The sequence below is a fragment of the Archocentrus centrarchus genome, chromosome 18 (genome assembly GCF_007364275.1).
Source record: "Archocentrus centrarchus isolate MPI-CPG fArcCen1 chromosome 18, fArcCen1, whole genome shotgun sequence".
NCBI classification, from domain to species: domain Eukaryota; kingdom Metazoa; phylum Chordata; class Actinopteri; order Cichliformes; family Cichlidae; genus Archocentrus; species Archocentrus centrarchus.
Genome location: NC_044363.1, coordinates 3,214,065 through 3,232,500, shown reverse-complemented (window position 1 = coordinate 3,232,500; position 18,436 = coordinate 3,214,065). Strand labels below are relative to the sequence as shown.

At 40.7% G+C, this 18,436-nt stretch overlaps 1 protein-coding gene across 1 annotated transcript; it reads right to left on the bottom strand.

Annotated features, from left to right (window-relative positions):
• Positions 1 to 2,767: 2,767 nt before the first annotated feature.
• LOC115797484 (FERM domain-containing protein 7) lies at positions 2,768 to 17,645 on the bottom strand. Its single transcript, XM_030754065.1, has 12 exons — positions 17,514 to 17,645; positions 9,980 to 10,084; positions 9,860 to 9,902; positions 9,479 to 9,557; positions 9,207 to 9,304; positions 8,072 to 8,186; positions 7,202 to 7,349; positions 6,721 to 6,816; positions 6,049 to 6,212; positions 4,565 to 4,633; positions 4,292 to 4,367; positions 2,768 to 4,008 (listed from the first exon to the last, which is right to left on the bottom strand). The coding sequence occupies exons 1-12, from the start codon at positions 17,640 to 17,642 to the stop codon at positions 2,785 to 2,787; spliced, it is 2,346 nt and encodes a 781-aa protein (XP_030609925.1). The 5' UTR covers positions 17,643 to 17,645; the 3' UTR covers positions 2,768 to 2,784.
• Between the last annotated feature and the right edge of the window lie 791 nt (positions 17,646 to 18,436).

The following is an 18,436-nucleotide window of genomic DNA, read 5'->3' as shown; positions in this document are numbered from 1 at the left end:
TTCAACAGCTTGCACTGGTTTTTAATTTTATTCAGTGATTCTTGCGCTATATTAATTTTAACACAATTATCTTCTTGTTTGTAATTCTTTATTGACAAATGCAACTGTAATAAATAAACCAAAAGTTACATTTATTTTCTACAGAATCATTTAAAGTAACAAATACACTATCTGACTACATCACCCAGAAAATTATTCCACCAACATTATGAAGGCATCACACACAAAGACTTTATATTTAAGTCTTAGAAGTTCCTTTTCCAACTGAGGTCAAGCTAATTTAATCATTTTCACAGAGCTAGAAAAATGAAATCTTGTCTATAGCTGTTGAGTTTTTTTGTTTTTTTTTTAAACCTGGGCCACTTGTTTGACAGGATGACTCCAAATACAGTGACATGACAAAAATAAATAACAGCTTGAAAGTCACATGATCAGACAGATTGTATTTCACAGTTTCTCCAGGTCAACCACTGTTTTTCACCATTTTAAAGTGAGCTGTAATGTTGCAAACAGTCCACTGGCCCAAGGGGGCCAAAACAAAGACTCCATACCACTTCGTTCCAACCAATCTGTGAATATTAGTTATTAGTTCTTGGTGATAGGCTGGATTAACTGGTAAGGATATGACTGGGGTTAATCATAAGACACAAGTAGTCATGGGAAACTCATATAAACAATGAAGGTGGTTTCCTTCACAAGCCTAACACCAAACTGAGCTGCATGGTATTTCCTTTTGTTGCAATGGCAAACTTTGTTGCTACAAATATGGCTTATGTTTTACTCTGGACAGTCAGTGAAAAAAATAATGTAGAAATATAGAATGGTGACAATTAAAGGTAATCCCAATGATGCAGATTCTCCTACACAAGTGCACTAATGGCTCAACGAAACGGTTAACATCCAGTTGTGCTCTGTGGTGTGTACAAATTGCTAAGCTGAGTTTTGAATTGAGATGGTAAAAGGGACAGTTTGCCATCTCAATCCAAAAATATGTGGGGCATTTATGTTCTCATTTATGTTCTGCAGTTCCTCTCATTTCCAACAAAAAGTGAGTCAATACCTATAGACTCCCATGTTAAAAATGCCCAACTTTACAGCACTAAAAGCAAATTTATAGCCTGATACAAAAATAAATAAAACACATGGGCCCCTATGGATAGTTTCCTCCCTCAAGAAATTTGTGCATCAGTTTTGGCGAGAAACATTGTTACAGGCCTGGAGACTATTTAGCGGTCCCCTGCCTCCTGTAGTAACTAGGGAAAAATATCAGTTGGCTTTACTAGTTGTCGTTAGGTAAAATTGGTCACAAAGAGGGTAAAAACAACACTTTTACTTTGAAGGTGAACAGTCTCTGTTTCTGGTTTTCACTACCATTAGCTGAGTAGTTGCCATTGGTTTGCATACAAGTCAGCTTCTTCCATGTAAACTGTGGGTCACGGCCGTGATCAAATCAATCAGAAGTTGTCTTCAGGGCAATACCACATATGTGTTTTTTGTTCTTTGTTTTTTGTTTTTTTTGACCAATAGCCACTTGCCAATCAATTGGAAAATAAGCCCCGCCCCCAGCATGGTTCCTAGGGTGTTGCAACCAATCTCAGTCCATGCATCGAACCTCTACAGTTCCTTTTTACCAGCAACTGGTAACTTATCCAAATATGGTCAATTCTGACTCCAAAAACTAATATGACAGCAGCTAAAATGCTAACGTTGAGGTTTAAAAATGTGATGTTCATCCAGTGGGTGACATCATGGTAGCTTTGTCCATTTTTTACACAGTCTATGCTTTTCACAGATGTACTGCACATGACTATGGAGAGCTTCTATAAAAGCAGTTGCAAAGCAAAAGAAACATAGGCACTGTTCTACAGAGATATGCAGAAGTGATATGGTAAGGTGAGGCCTCTGTACACCCTAGAATGCTTGGCCCCTACGGTAAGGATATGTTGGCTCCGTTAAACCATTCAGGGCATTTTGCTGGCTTGTTTCTGGTGGGCAATTTATTTTCCCAAGGGACCACATGAGAAACTGGTACTGGTGTGAAGGGCCGCACTAGTAAGCTGAACTCAATTCAGCTCACTATTCATTTTGTCTCTTCATAAGCTTACTGATACGGTCCTCCACAACAGTCCCAGTTTCTCATGTGGTTCCTTGGGAAAATTAATTGCTCACCCCTGCCATAGAGGGAGGGGTAAATGGAAATCAATAGAAAGTTGTTCTTGGTGATCACCTTTATGGAATGGGAGTGGACAATGCCCGCATTCATATACGGGGCTATCCTATAGTGAACAAGGTTTCAGGACTACACTATGAGCTTCACAGTCACCAGATCACAACCAAAATTTACACATATGCGAATCCAATGTTCACATCGTCATCGAGACAACAAATGTGGGAATAGCTTTAAGGAAAATGGTGCTTATCCCTCTGGTAAAGTTTCTAAGAATACTTGAAGAGTTAATGTTGTGGTACTATGCTATCTGCTTCTTTAAGTTCTAAACTGCTTTTAATTTCAAAGATACTGATTTTTTATTGTTATTTATTATTTGTTTTTGTTTGGGTTTTGTAAGCTTGCACCTATAACATGGCCACTTTTCAAAATCTGAGGTTTTCACTTGAACAAGGCAAAAAAAATACATTTCATCTGCCAGTGTACCTCAAAGCAATACACTTCTTATCTAATACATTTATCGTGTTATCTATAGTCTGCTGAGGATGTGTTATTTTAAAACCTACCCTACCATTTTTGACTGAGATCATGAACCGTTGTAATGTTTCAATCTTTTTCTAGAGCATTACTTCAGTAACCTTTGATGCTCCTTTCGTGTCCTCTCCTCCTTCGCTCTTTTCTTTCTTCTCCTCTTCACCCTCTGGCTCCTTTTTAGCAGTTTCTTTTGCTGTTCCAGCCTCCTCCTCCTCCCCTTCTTCTTCCTCATCGAGTTGGAGGCTTCCTGAGGAAAATCTCATCCTGGCTAGTCCAGCAGTCCGTACCACCTTCCCCACCTGATGGGCAGGGCAGTAGTATGGATAGAAAACCTCCGGGTCTGAGTCGCTGTAGCTTCCCGTAGTGCTGCCAATCATACATAGTGAACTGGGGCGTTCGGGGAGAGGGGAGGAGTTTAATGGGAGGTAGGTGGGTCTGGAGGGACGCGTCAGGTGGGGGTAGTAACCAAGGGGTCGAAACTCAGAGGCAGGGTTAAAGCCAGGGTTTGAACTCCTTGAGAGGTGGAACTTGACATCAGGTTGGCTGGCTACACGACGAGGCAGCCCTGGAAGGAAGTTGGAGTCATCGCTATAATGACCTGCCTCTGTATGCCCAATGCCCAAGAGTCTTGCTCCATTGCCTCCTGGCTGATATACCCTAGCCAATCCCAGACCACCTGAACCAGTGGAGCGGAGGTTTCTTCTGATTGGTGAACTAGATGGTGAATTGTGGCTTACAGGATAGAAAGATGGCCGTGTTATGCCATCCATTGTCACATAATCCCGTCGTCTCGCATGTGGAATTCGCTCCAGTGAGGAAACTGCAACAAATTCCGACAAGTAGGGGTGTCGATTGAGCGGCGAAGAGCCAGCTAACGGGAATGATGGGAGGACAGGGTGATACTGGTAGGCAGGGCTGTTTGGGTAGAGAAGAACCAGCTGCTGTGCAGCATCTGGATGTGGCTGGGGGTTGGGCCGACGACGTGACCGGTTTGCATAGACACCGGCTAACCGCTGGGCTTGGCGCTGCACCCCGATGCGCACCCCCCTTGTGTCCTCCATTACAGATATGGAAGCGGATCTCGTCTTCGGTGAGGGCGGGGTTGTCTGATGGAGAGATGGAGAAAGAGGAGTGACTTGAGAGAGGGGCCGAGGCCTCTGGCTGACCTCAGTAGATGAATGGCTGCGTTTAGCCCCTCTTTCGTTTATTTCAATATTGTTGCCTCGATGATGCGGGTCCAACTCATCCTGGCTGTGGACCACCAGAGCACGACTCCTCTCGGGAAACTGGTGTGAGTGTTCATACACCTGAGAAAAAAGGCACAACTGTTTCAGTTGTTTTTACTTTCTGTTTGGACTGAACAATTTTTTGATTACATTATCCAAAATTTCTATTGGTTTATCAAACATAAATAAAAAATTTAAAAGCAAAATATATATTTTAAAAATAATAAAAAATTTTTAAATAAAATAGAGTAGTAGAATAGCTGCTGATTAATTTCTTGTCAGACAACTAGTAAATGCAGCTCTATCTCTTATGAATATGCATGTCAAGGAATGGTTCTAATAACTGAATGGTCATTTTTATTACCTGTTTGGAGACATCTGTGAGGAGATCAGGAGAAGACCGACACTGTCTGGGATCATAGTCTGACTGACAGTAAGTTCTGGACAGACAGAGAGAGAAATAAAAGAACAGATGTTACACACAGACTTCAATAATTGATCACAATTAAGTGAAATAAGTGGCATGCTGGGTTTGGCAACACTCAGTGACTTTGGTAGGTCAGTGCAAGTTTATTAATGGTGGTATTTTCTTGCTTTTGAAAGGGAAATGGAAGCATCAATAAAATGTATTTCTCACTTCTCAAAGTGCGAAGGCTTCTTGTCCCTTGATCCCATACACTCCAGCAGCTGCCTCTGGGTCCGCCCACTGCCAAATGGATACCAACATTACACAGTACTGTGTCTAGATAGATACTTTAGATGTTAGATTCAACTCATTGTCATTGTGCGCACAAGGCACACAATGAAATGATCATTCCAGATCACTCATCCAGATGCTTGTCTCTGGATGAGTGATCGTTCCAGATCACTCATCCAGAGACAAGCGCTACCGTTAGGCAATGTGGTTTAAGTGTCTTGCCCAAGGACACAACGCAGTGCAGGGACAGGGGCTTGAACCGGCAACCCTCCGGCTGCAAGGCAAGCACCTACCCACTTCGTCACTGCCGAAGGAAATTAGGGAAATTTAGGGAATTTTCTGACTGAAAACAAAGAGTCTAAATATTCCTCAAAGGCAAAGCAACAAATGTGACCTTGACCTTGACTCTGAGTACAGTTTGGGGGAAGACCCATGTGTGTACGTATGATTCAGTTCTGACTAATACTGTCAGAAAAGTAGCCACATCTAGCTCATGCCATGCCTCGCCATGGCATGAGCTCACTAGTCTTTCAAAGCTGAAAAGCTCTGACTTTTCAAAGCTGAAAAGCTCTGACTTTTCAGCTTTGAAAAGACAGCACAAAGAATCGTTGGGCGCCCTCTCCCCTCCCTGATGGACATCTACACCTCCCGCTGCATCAGCAGAGCCAGGAACATCATCAAGGACAGCTCACACCCTGGCTTTGACCTGTTTGACCTGCTGCCCTCTGGCAGGCGCTACAGGTGCATCAAAGCCAGAACAAACAGACTCAGGAACAGTTTCTTCGCCAGAGCAATCACCACCCTGAACTCACACACTCACCCACTGTAACTGTGCAATATTATATTATTCATACTGAACAATATCTGACATTTCTATATTGTGTAATATCCAGTATTCATTCACTAGTGCAATATTCATTCACCAAGTGCAATATTCATCATCTTCATTATTATATGTATACACATATTTACTTTTCTTACAATGTACAGATGCACCAATGTACGTATATATTTTTATACATTCTATTTTTTGTATATTTCACACATTGTTTATTTCTGTATATCTCTTGATTATATTGATCATACTAGATTATAATATTTTTATTTTAGAGAGTTTGATTTTCTGTTACATGGCACTGAACAGGAGTGGCCCTCCAATCTCATTGTACATCCTGTATAATAACAATAAAGGCATTCTATTCTATTCTATTCTTATTGAAAGACCACAGAGTGCAAGAGCAGGTGAGTTAAAACACTGTACCATCTTAAATCCAGACTCTGTAGATAGTTAGAGATGAAATCATGAATGGTAGACAGCAGAAGTATCTAAGTGACTTTGATTTTGGGCAAAAGATGATTATATATTAATTTAAAAAATGGCTAAATGCATCTTCACATTATAGCAATGTGTGTGTGTGTTTTACCTGTATCTGAAGCTGGAGCCTTTACAGGACAGCAGTGTTTTGTGTATGGCCTTTGGTTCCTCAGCCAGCCTGAAGAAGGCGTGGTACTCGACACACATCTTCCAGAAGGATTTACACACATCACGACTGGCCATGGCGAACTCTAGTGTATCCCTACACGATGGCTGGATGGACATGAAATACGACACTGATGAGACAAAAATTTTACGACCACCTCTGCATAGCATGCTTTCTGCCCTTCAAATGCCAGAAAGTTCAAGTCTTCTACAAGCTCCCAAAACAAACCCTGTGGGATCTGGCACCATTACAGTAGCTATGGAACCTTTATGTTTCGTAAGTTGGTAGTTGCCATGGATCAGATTTGGTCCTCACATTGCTGAGCATCCTGTTGATGGTTCATGGTTTTAGTACTTGGACCACTGTTGACAAGTACTTCCAACTCCTGGCCAGGATACTGGCCACAGTTATTGGGTCCTTTCAAAGATCTCTTAAGAGTTTAGACCAGCACATTTCTCGTCCATCCAACACACTGACTTAAAGAACCCACTGTTCACTCGCACAATCTCAGACCTTGACATGTGCCATTGCTGAGACGTCATGTGCTCACTCATTATTCCTTATTGAAGACTAATGGCAAAAGTGTGTCCCAGTTAATCTGGGTCAGGTTCTCACCCCAACTTTGTCGTGCAGTTTGATGAGGAAATGCTTGCGTTTGAAGCTTAGCTTGCGGATTTTTGCCCAGCTGAATGTGTTGATTTTTGTGTTTCCCTGGAAAAACACACAAGAAAAAATAATGACTGAGATATTATATGAAATGAACAGTATAGCATGTAAACATGCATTTAGTCTTGAATAGTGTTGATCTCCTAACCCTTTCAGTTGTTCTTTGAGAAGTACACATTGAAATTTTAAACTCTTATTGATGCTACTGTATGTAGAACAAAAAAAAAAAAAGTCTCCTCCTGCATACAATGAATGACCACACCAAATTGTATGCCAGTTTATTAGATCTATTTGATTTGTTGTGTTGTAGCATAACAAACCAGCTTTCGCTGTGCTGCTAATGTGGCTAAAACAGCAACTCCAAGCTTATAGAAGAGGAACTTTTCCTGTATGTGAAAGTGTTTCTCCTTTTATAAGCACATGGACACACCTGAAAGACTAGTACTCCAGAGTGTGTGACAGCCAGATTGATCCTCATTCCCTCCCCATCATAGGCAGGGTGAGGCCTGATTCCGTACATGTCCAGCTTCCTCGCCACCTCCAGGAGCTGGATGTCTGAGTCTGCTGGAGAGAGTCCTCTACAGAAAGAGGCAAAGAATGAGAATTACAGTCCACATAACCCTAAACCATCAATTTATGGAGAGTTGGATATGGTACCATTTTGTTTGGTGGTTACTTGTGTTGCATCAAAAATATCTTCCAGTTAGACTCTATGTGGGTGATGTCAACTATAAGTTTCAGAAGTGTCCTTCTGAAGTGGCTGCAGTTGAAAAAAGTGGCTAAAATATTCATATAAACATTAAGGCTTAGTAAAATCTAAAAATGCTACAGCCCAACAGTTGTCACAAAAGGGGAAATTAGTTAAACCGACTAAAATTGGGGTTGTGAACACGTTCATTCTGCTGTAAAGTTGGGTGTTTTAACACAGGAGTCTATAGGGATTGACTTGGTCCCTATAGATCCCTACAGATTGGCCACCAAAAGCATTTTTACCACAGGACACCATCTGCAAAACCATCCTAATGGTTGGAAAATGATCACATTTTTAAAACTATGGGCCAATTAGGAACCTATGGGTGGGACAGAGGGGAAAAAACTACGAAGGCTGCAAAACACAGTAGCTAGAAAACGTGGCAAGCAGTTTTAGTTCAATCACACAGGCACAGTCCTGTATGCAGTTAATACGATGTCTTAAGCACATTCCTCATTTACCAGAAATGATCTTTGATCAAAATTAACATTAGTTTGACAAAACTCTCAACATAGATCACAGACCAGTGTCTTCTGTACCACTTCATACCTGTGTTTCTTGTGCAACTTGATGATCTTGTGGTCCAGATATTCCTGGTTGGGAACATAGTGCTTCATCTCCAAATGCTGGCAGTCCAGCTCCTCATCATAGTCCCCTATCTCTGCTGTAGCACACACATATACATGCAAACACATATTTAGTTTCTCTGTGTTCTAAACTCCCATTTGATTACTGAATAGTCTGCGATTTTAGACAGAGAATGGGAGCGGGGCTTTGTCCTTTACAGCATCTTTATTGCTACATTTTATCTTTGATAAAATACATACATGTAAGTGTATGAAACAATTGTCAGATATACTCTATAATGAATATGCACTCACTGGCCACTATATTAGGTGCACCTGCAGAATCTAAATGCCTTTGGGCATGTAGACATGGCCAAGGAGACCTGCTGAAGTTCAAACTGAGCATCAGAATGGGGAAGATTTAAATGACTTTGAACTGCTGATCTGCTGGGATTTTCCCACACTACCATCTAGGGTTTACTGAGGATGGTCCAAAAAAGAGAAGGTGGGAAACAGAAGATTGGAAAAATGTTGTCTGGTCTGGTGACCCTTGATTTCTGACACTTAGATGCTAGGGTCAGAATTTGGTGTAAAACAACATGAAAGCATGGATTATGCCTTGTGTCAGTGGTTCAGACTGCTGCTGCTGTTGGTGGTGGTGTAATGGTGTGGGGGATATTTTCTTGGCACACTTTGGGCCCATTAGTACCAACTGAGCATTGTTTAAATGCCACAGCCTGTTGTTGCTGACCATGTCCATCACTTTGATACCACATCTTCTGATGGCTGCTTCCAGCAGGATAACACAAAACTGATTTCTTGAAATGACAATGAGTTCACTCCACAGTTACCAGATCTCAATCCAATGCAGCACCTTTGTGATGTAGTGGAGTGGGAGATTCACATCATGGATGTGCAGCTGACAAATCTGCAGCAATTGTGTGATGCTCTCATTTCAATGTGGACCAAAATCTCTGAGGAATGTTTCCAGCACCTTGTTGAATCTGTGCCACGAAGAATTAAAGCAGAAGGCAAAAGGAGATCCTAAGTTACTAATGTGACTGACGAAGTGCCCGGTGAGTGCATATTCACACTATGTGCTGCACTTTCATGCTTACACTGCAGTATGTGAGAGACCAGCAGGGCGGCACTGTTGTCATTACAGGTCAGACTGCCATTAGACAAGTCCTGCTTGATCTGTAAGGCAAAAAGATACCTGCACACACACACACACACACACACACACACACACACACACACACACACACACACACACACACACACACACACACACACACAAAACAATATGATCACACCTACTGCTTTAATGTGTGTTGAACATTTAGCTCAGTTTATTACATATAAACAAAACACCATGCTCCCACTTTACCTGGTGAGGCCTCTCTTGAGTTGTCCAGGATCTGGTGGAAAGAATTTGACTATAAACCTGAAGAATAAATCATTGGTGTCTGACGGAGGGAAAAACAAGAGAGACGGGTTATAGATGCAGAGCTAAAAGAGGGGCTGGGGGTGAATTATAAACAAAAGTTTGAGGAAATCATCTGAATTACAAAGACACCTTTATTCTTCAAAGAGCAAAGAGCTTCTTAAATCTGTGAATAGCTAAACTATAAATGTGCCACTGCTTCTTTTTCACAGCTAGCGTGGATGGACCAAATGACCAAAGCGGGAGAAGCTGGTAAAAGCAAAAATGGTCATTAACAAAGTCAGAGCCCTTAAAGGTAGTTTAATGTTAACACATATGACTTACATTTGATCTGTTTGACCAGAGGCTTCAGCAGCTCCAACCAAACCTGCGAGAGAAGCGTGTGAAGACATTAATACCCGCTACAATGTTCTGAGCATATCTGTGCAATTCATTGTTTCTTACATAATTGCCACTGTGGTGTCTGAACTCCAGGCCAAAGTACTCTTTCTCCAGCAGTTTCAAATGACCGCACACTTTGTTGTAGAAGTCGCCACCTAAAACCTTTTGCTGAGAGAAAGAGGGAGAGAGAATTAAAGTGAGAGGGATAATTGGACTTTTTAATTGAGATGTTCTTAAAACTAAAGTCTGGGAATGCTCCTGGGAACCCAGAAAAATGTGCTGCAGCTCAGTTTCTTTATCCACGAGTACTCTCCTTAATGACAGCTTGTATAATCACATCCATTTTTTTTTTGTATATTTAATTAGTCTGAGGAAGATATGCGTAGGGGACGTGAAATGATTAAAAGAGAACAGACACAAACATTGAGGCATGACAGAGAAAATTTTAAACAGCATCCACGGATCCTGAGACCTTCATTGCTCATCATACTTAAAGTCAAATCAAAGGAAACTGTGTTTGGTATAAACTGAATCTATACAAATTAGGTAAATTTCATTTGACCAAATTCCATTAAATTTAACATTTTACATTGTATTTATGTAAAAAATTACATGGAAAATCTAAAAGAAAAATATTATTTGAGTGTGGCGATCCCATCAGGGGAGATGTTAGGATTACTAGAATATGTTACCTTTCACATGAAGTCTCACACACTCCTTTTGGCATCAGTGTTTTTCTGTTAAAAAAGGTTCACATGCTATAAAAAGTGGTGACTGTAGATGTGTTGTTGGTGAAGATGATGATCAGTGAGACGGTTTCTGTAGGACCCTGGATGTCATATTCCAGACACCCGGAGAAAACCCAAAATATAATTGGCTTCCTTTTTGGATTCATTCTTCCTGCCTTTTTTCCTTCTTTCCCTCTTTCTACTCATTTTTCATCACTCTTTTCTCTTCTTCTCACTGTTTACCATCTCGGTCCTTTAAACTGCTCCACACTGTGACATTTCCTGTGTGCTTTTTCCTTTTGTTTTAGTTCTTTTCTATACAGTGACATCTATTAAATCTTCTCACAGTCTGGTCATATTATACAGACTGTTATTTAGGGATTTTGCTTGGCAGTGATGGATGCTCATATTACACATGGCCAGTGTTTCAAAGAGGTCAGCATATGTACAAATAATCCCTGTGAGCCAAAAACTCAGACTTCAGAACTTCAGACATTTTTTTCTACATGTGATAATGTTTGTGAGGGGCAGCCAATCAGAAAACAAATCAGCTTAAAGCTGGGGTGTCAAGCCACACTGGAGAATGTCATGTTAAATGTATCTCACACAGAGCCATGGTTATTTTGATTATGGAGCTGAAAAATGAGGAGAATAGGTCCACTTTAACCACACTGGACAAAAAAACACAGAAGACACTGTAAACTAGTAAAGGAAAAAAAATATTCATACAGCTTTATTGTTTATCTACTTTTAAGACCCAGCATTTGGAATTTAATTCAGGATTAAATCACAATAGGAGTGTATACCCACACTGTGCACTGAACCTGTGTGTCTAATTACCAACATGGCGTTTGTGCAGTGTTCATTTACTGCAACCACACAAGTTTTTTTTTAGCGTTCGCTGTCTTATAGCTAGTGTTTAGTGCCCTGTCGGGGGGTCACTGGACGTCCCTCATTAACTTGTCATTAGGGAAGAAGAAAGATTATTAGAGCAGAGGGAGGATGACGAAGGACATGGCAGCTGTAACCGATTACAGCGAGAACAAGAGTCCTAACTGATAATTACTGGAAACAAATGGCCGCCCACAGATCAGCAGAGCAGTTCGTTTCCAGCAGAGCAGAACAGAGGAAAAAGTGAGTGATACGCAACTTTACAGCTGGATGAGAATTCATCTGTGGAACATTTGATGGAAAAACGGTAAACAGCAGGTTTATTTAATGATATCTGCACAATGCCGAGCTGACACGTGTTAGCTGCACTTCAGCTTTTTTTAACATGTTGTCTTTTGGCCAGTGAAAGCACTTGAGTATCATTGCTTACAGCAGTGTAGTATCAGCCTGTTCTCATGCCAGATTAGAAAAAAAAAAAAAAAAAACCTGCTCCAAGGTTACCTTTGGCACCAGTGTCATGACACAGTGGGTTAGGCAGTAGGTGGAAGACTTTTCACTCCCAGCTTGTCACATACAAACACTTTTAATGGATTCCTCTGCATCATATTTCAACACAATGATGTGAAGACAAACCACAGTGGAATTACTATACAAAATTTTAGTATTGATTTTAGTTTTAGTTAACTATAGTGACTATATAGTAAATCCGGATATACGGTAAAATACTGTCAAACTGCACTTATTTTGAAATGTACTCATTATGCATATTAGTGCTTAAATTCTAATTAAAATATAAAAGGGCACATGTACACATATTCCTTTCTTTAGCAGAAATCCAACTAGGGATCGTGGAGTGGTGGGTTGGGGGGGGGGGGGGGGGGGGGGGGGGTGTTAACGGAGCACGAGTCAATTATTATAATCACCAAAGCACCCAAAGGAAACCCATGCAGGCACAGGAAAAGCATGTAAACTTCATAAACTGATGTAAAACAACATAAATAAAACAAAATAAAGCCAAATATAATCATAGTCATACATAAACATAACAAGTAGTACAAGTATTGCTTAGACCCAGTTTTCCGTTTTAGTTGGTGTGCAAAGCAAAACTTGTGTACAACTCAGGGTGGCCTGTGTTGTCCGATCCAACAGATAAGCTACTGTAGCTCAAATTGTCAAAAAAAAAAAAAAAAGTTCATACTGATATGTTGACTCCATCACATGCTGAGAGCTCCAACAATGCAATTCACTCAAGCATACTTCAATCAGGATAAGTGTACAAAAGAATTTCCAATTAAATATATCAGAGAACCCAGTGAAGACACTCATTAACAAGAAACTAGGGGAGAACAGTGACATCACCAAGAACTGGAGGTCCCTCCAAAACTGATAAAAAGATAAGATGAAAACTGGTGAGGTAAGCTGTCAAGAGTCCTACAGCAACACCAAAGGAGCTATAGGAATTTCTGACAAAGACTGGTTGGGTACTACATTTGACAAAAATTTCCATGTTTCAGGTTATGGGTTAGGGTAGCAAAGTGGAAGCCTGTTCTTATGGAGAAAAACATCTAATCTCAGCTGGATTTTGCGACAATATCCACAAAGTCTTCCAAAAGTATGTGGGAAAATGTGTTATGGCCCGATGAGGCCGAGGTTGAACTTTTAGGCCATTATTCCAGAAGTTTTGTGCAAAAATAATACTGCACCTCATACAAAAGAACACCATAGTCCTGGTGAAGCATGGTGGTGGTGGCATCATGCCTTGGGTCTCTCTTTCTTCACCTGGAACTGAGGCCTTAGTCAAAGTTGGGGGTGTTACCAGTCAATAATGGCACAAAGCTTCAAGTGTCTGACATATAGTTGAGGAGGTGTCTCACCTTTGTGCACAATAACCTAAAGCATGCATGCCAATCCACAAAAGAATGGCAGATGAGGGCTACAGTTTGGGAATGGCCCAGAGCTGCATCCAACTGAAAACTTGTGACGTGACATGTGTGCAGGAGAAGCTTTCACAATAGATAGATTTGAAGCCCTTTTGCAGGGAAGAGTGTGCAAATACTGTCAAGTAAATATGTGTCAAGACAAGCAAAGTATTAGTTTAAGGGTGTTCAAATTTATGCAACCAGGTTACATTTTGAATTGTCATTCCCCTTTTATTAAAATGCAGGTTTTAGTGATGAAAGCTCTAAAATTCAAACTCTCATTAAAAAGGGTGCACAGACAGAAGAAGGTAAAAGATGATTGCAGCCTGAGTTTGGTATGTTTACCAAATAAACTCAGTTTATCACAGATTATTTTTGTCCACAGATCCGTCTGTCCGTCCATGCCTTTTCTTTCTTTACTTCAGCTCTCTCTCTCCTCCCATACAGATGCTGCTAATGGCCCGGAGGCCAATGGGAAGCTGACAGAGAAGAAAGCATGGGCGTGGAAAATGGAGCTCCTTTGCTAACACAATACTGCAAGCCATGCACGCACACACACACACACACACACACACACACACACACTGAGTCTCTTTTTAGATTGCGATACTGCCTCGCAGGCGACGTCACCATGTTGAAAAAGAGGCCCGTTGGTCTGTTTTTACTGACCTGGATAGTAGAGCAGCACATGGCCTTCATAGACAGCAGAGTGTTTACACCTCACACAGCTGGCAAGCATCTGCAACTGTTTGGACCTTTTAAAAAAATCAGCTTTTTTTCAAACAAACTTAATTAAATTTCCATCTGAGGCTGTCTCCAGGCTGTCTGGACTTGAACCAGCAACCTTTTGTTTGCCATTACCCAATGGTGTAGTGGTTAACTACACCATTGGGTAATGACATTTTTCTCAGTCCACAGCTTTAACAACACATTTATAGACTAGAGTTGGTTCTGAAGTCTTCTTCTGTTTCCTGCTTTTCAGTAAAATCTGTTAATCAGTTTGTTTTTTTTAACCAAGTCCAACATGAACAGCTCATGCAGTCCTGATGGCAGCTCAGACACACCAGCACACAAGTATGAATTCAATTCAATTCAATTCAATTTATATAGTGCCAAATCACAACAAACAGTTACAAACAAACACTTAATATTGCAAGGACCCTACAATAATTACAGAGAAAACCCAACAGTCAAAACTACCCCCTATCAGCAAGCACTTGGTGACAAAGTTTTAAGCTTAATCTTAAAAATAGAGAGGGTGTCTGTCTCCCGAATCCAAGCTGGAAGTTGGTTCCACAGAAGAGGGGCCTGAAAGCTGAAGGCTCTGCCTCCCATTCTACTCTTAAGTATCTGAGGAACCACAAGTAAGCCAGCAGTCTGAGAGTGAAGTGCTCTGTTGGGGTGATATGAGACTATGAGGTCTTTGAGATAAGATGGGGCCTGAAATGCAAACAGTGATGTCGCCCACTACAGCATAGACTATGTGGGGATTCAACACCTGACTTTGAGCTTTGGAAAGAAGTACACCTTTATACAGAAACTGGATTGAGCCAAGGAATGTTTTTGTTCCTCTGAAGTCGGCTAGTTTGTGTTTCTGTTCCCAGTTCTGTCTCTACTTTGGTCTGTTTGGTCCATTATTTAAGTTTCTCTTTGTTCTTTTCTATCAGTTAGGTCAGTTATGTTTGAGCTTGTTTTTGTTCAAACACTTCATTTTTGTTACTTTGTTATCTTTTGTTGACAATATAATTTGAGTTTAGTTCTATTTAGTTGATCTATCTTATGGGTACATAATTGATTTTTTGTAAATTTGAGGAGTAAAATAAAACCTGCATGTAGTAAGTACGACTATAATTAAACTAATCATGTTCGTGACCTGACTTTTGAATATGTCAGGTCAGAATACATCAAGAATATATCAGAATATTTAATACTGTGTGAAAACTAAATAATATTAGTCATCACAATGACATTATTAGTCACTGTGATGACTAATGCTAATATTTAAAGACAATTTCTATCCTACCATCTGAAACAACCCACATAAGAGTTTCTGAAAGCGAATTTTGGAGCTGTTCCACTTTTAAAGAAGGAAGGTTTAGAAGGGAGGTGGCACAAACGCACAATTTCCAACCAAGACTCTGGAGTTTGGGCCTCATTAATCCAGTAATATCAATTTTTAGGAGGGAGAACAGTCCCAAGAATCCGTGCATTGCTAATAAAGTCTGAAACTTCTGCACAAAACTGCATCACAGGCACTTTTGTGCCATTAAGCGACACCTGGAAGACAAATAATAAACTGTTACAGAACCTGCAGCTTTACCAGTGTTGTCAGCATTCTTGTTTTCTTATTGCATCTTTTCCCCTGTTTTATTGGACAAACTAATACACAGAGAAACAGTTAAAGGTGGCCGTAACTCAGGTGGGAGAGGGTTTGATGATTCCCATGTGCTAAACTGTGCTAGGGCAAGACATTGAAACCCAGGTTACTAATGATGGTAGGCGAGCATCTTGCATGGCAAACTGCAAAGTGCTCTGTAAACCACTAAGGTAAAAAGGTGCTGTGCAGGAAAGGACATAACACAGAGACTAGGATCTGCTGTGTAATCTGCACGTGATTAATCCATAAACTCTGTAGTTTTTTACGTCAAAAAGGCTGCAAAAGCTGCCCGTCACAGTTCTCTAGGACTAAAGATGATGTTGAAATTGCTTGTTTTGTCTGATCATCACACCTGAGCCCAAAGATATTTAGTGAGGTGACAAAGCCAAGAAAAGCAGCAACGCATTAACATTTGAGAAGCTTGAGCTGGGGACTTTTATGTACTTGTGCATCGTCACTTCATACAAACAGCAACTCTCTACTGCAGTTAAAAGATGGATGTAGCCACATGCACATTCCTCACTAGTTATTCAGCTTAAGGTGAAGCCTTGAGCTGAGCATTTTCACCATCTCCAACTTGGTGTTTTGAAGCCAGATTTGATGAGTGAGCGGTGGAGCTGACACTGCACGCTCACACTATAGCAAGCTGTCAGTCGCTCGGTAAAAGCATTCCCCACTTTCTTTTATGAAAATTAACATCGTGTTGTTTTAAGTGAGACTTGGAACAAGCAATCCTATCATATATCACAAGCTTAGTAGGGTCATTTTCATATAAACTTATACAGTCAGATTTCTTTCCTCAGTCAATGAATTTGCCCCCTGCTGGTCATTAAAAAGAATGCAGGTTCTGCACTGGCCTCAGTTGTCAGACCCAGAAACTCTGCCCAAACAAACTTTTTTTTTTTTCTTCTTGTGTTGCAGTTTTGCTAACGTGCACTGGTTAAAAGCCTTTTAGCTACAGTTTACTGACCACAAATCTGGTAATTATTACATTATTGTCTGCTGCACTTTTCTGTCTTTGATTGTCCAATAAAGACAAAGACAGTCGGGTGTATTTGAGGCTAGCAGCAGTGCAGGGATTTGAGGACCTGGAAGGTCTGGGCAGTTTTTGCCACAGAGTGACTCAAGAGTGAGAAGAAGAAACACACTGAAAATGTGAAGCATATCTGCTCTATAAGCACTTAAATGGTCAGTTTCAGTTTGGCAGTTTAACACAATAAATATTTTTGTAGAAGCCTGCAGTCACTGCTGTACAGAGCAAGTGATTTAAATTTAAAATATTGGGTGTGACACAGTTTTAAGTTATATTAAACAGCAGATTAAACCGTGTCATACATGAGCAGGTGTTGTACTGCATGATAAAAATCCTAATTATTGTATTAAAGAGTAAATATTGGCCAAGAATCCAGCCCAAGAGTGTGCAAAGTCCATAGTGGATTTCCCTCCCTTTGCTTTCTTTCTTTCTTTCTTTCTTTCTTTCTTTCTTTCTTTCTTTCTTTCTTTCTTTCTTTCTTTCTTTCTTCAGGAAGGAGAGGAAGAAATTACGGGGCAGAAAGCTGTAGACATATTTCATATTTGTTATAAATGTTTGTTTGAAGGCAGAAAAATACTGTATGGGGATCCACTCACAAAAGTAAATATAAATTAATAAATATTTTCACTCTTGCCTGTGAAGGACTTACCTCCACCTCGAACGTGCGCTCGCTGTCATCCAGGAAGACCACGCGCAACCGGAGCTTGGTCTCCTTGGAGACCCGGGACTTGGTCGTGAGGTTCCCGAGTCTTCCAGTCCGCCGATGTCGGTCCCCCATCTCCCCCCCGACCCCCTCTCTGTCTGCGTCTCTCAGGAGAAATAACAACTAAAACAACTGCGACCGTCCATCACATCCATCTCCACGAGAGTTAATCCCACAAGAAACGGCTTCACGCGCTACCCGTCATCATCATCATCGTTATCATCACCAAAACCACCGGGATCCTCTTCATCCTCCTCCTCGCTCCTCCAGGGGAAACGTCGCTGTGCTGGAGCGCGCGCTCTCCGGATGCGCAATGGCACGCTGACGTTGTTTCCACGACCCACACGATCCCGCTGACAAATCACAGGAAACTAATTAAATAAAACTGAACTTAATTGAGTAAGGGGGAAATGATGTACACTGCACATGAATAATACCTTTTATGTACTTGTACTTCTGTTGAGTAATACATACTTAAAGTCACCTACACAGTGACTTCACACACGAAGAATTTACATTACAAAAAACACGCGTCTGAAATTTCAGTTTTTGGAATAAAACAGGAGGCTGAGACAAAACAAGACACGTGAGCGTGTTAGAGGTGCTCTGTGGTCTCTAAGGATTCATTGTTACAGCTGTTAGAAGTAATTGTGTTTGAAGTGTCCCCTCCTCTATTGAGTTGACATGAGTAAAAAAGTCAGAAAGTGGCTCCTTTTATTCTCATATTAAGGAATGTGTCCATATTCATCTGTTGCTACTGATGCATCACACTGAAAGTGGCATTTTAATGCTGCAGTTAGTTGAAACTAAGATGACAATTTATTATATGTATGTGAATATGTATTGCAAAAAAATGTACAAAATGTGTG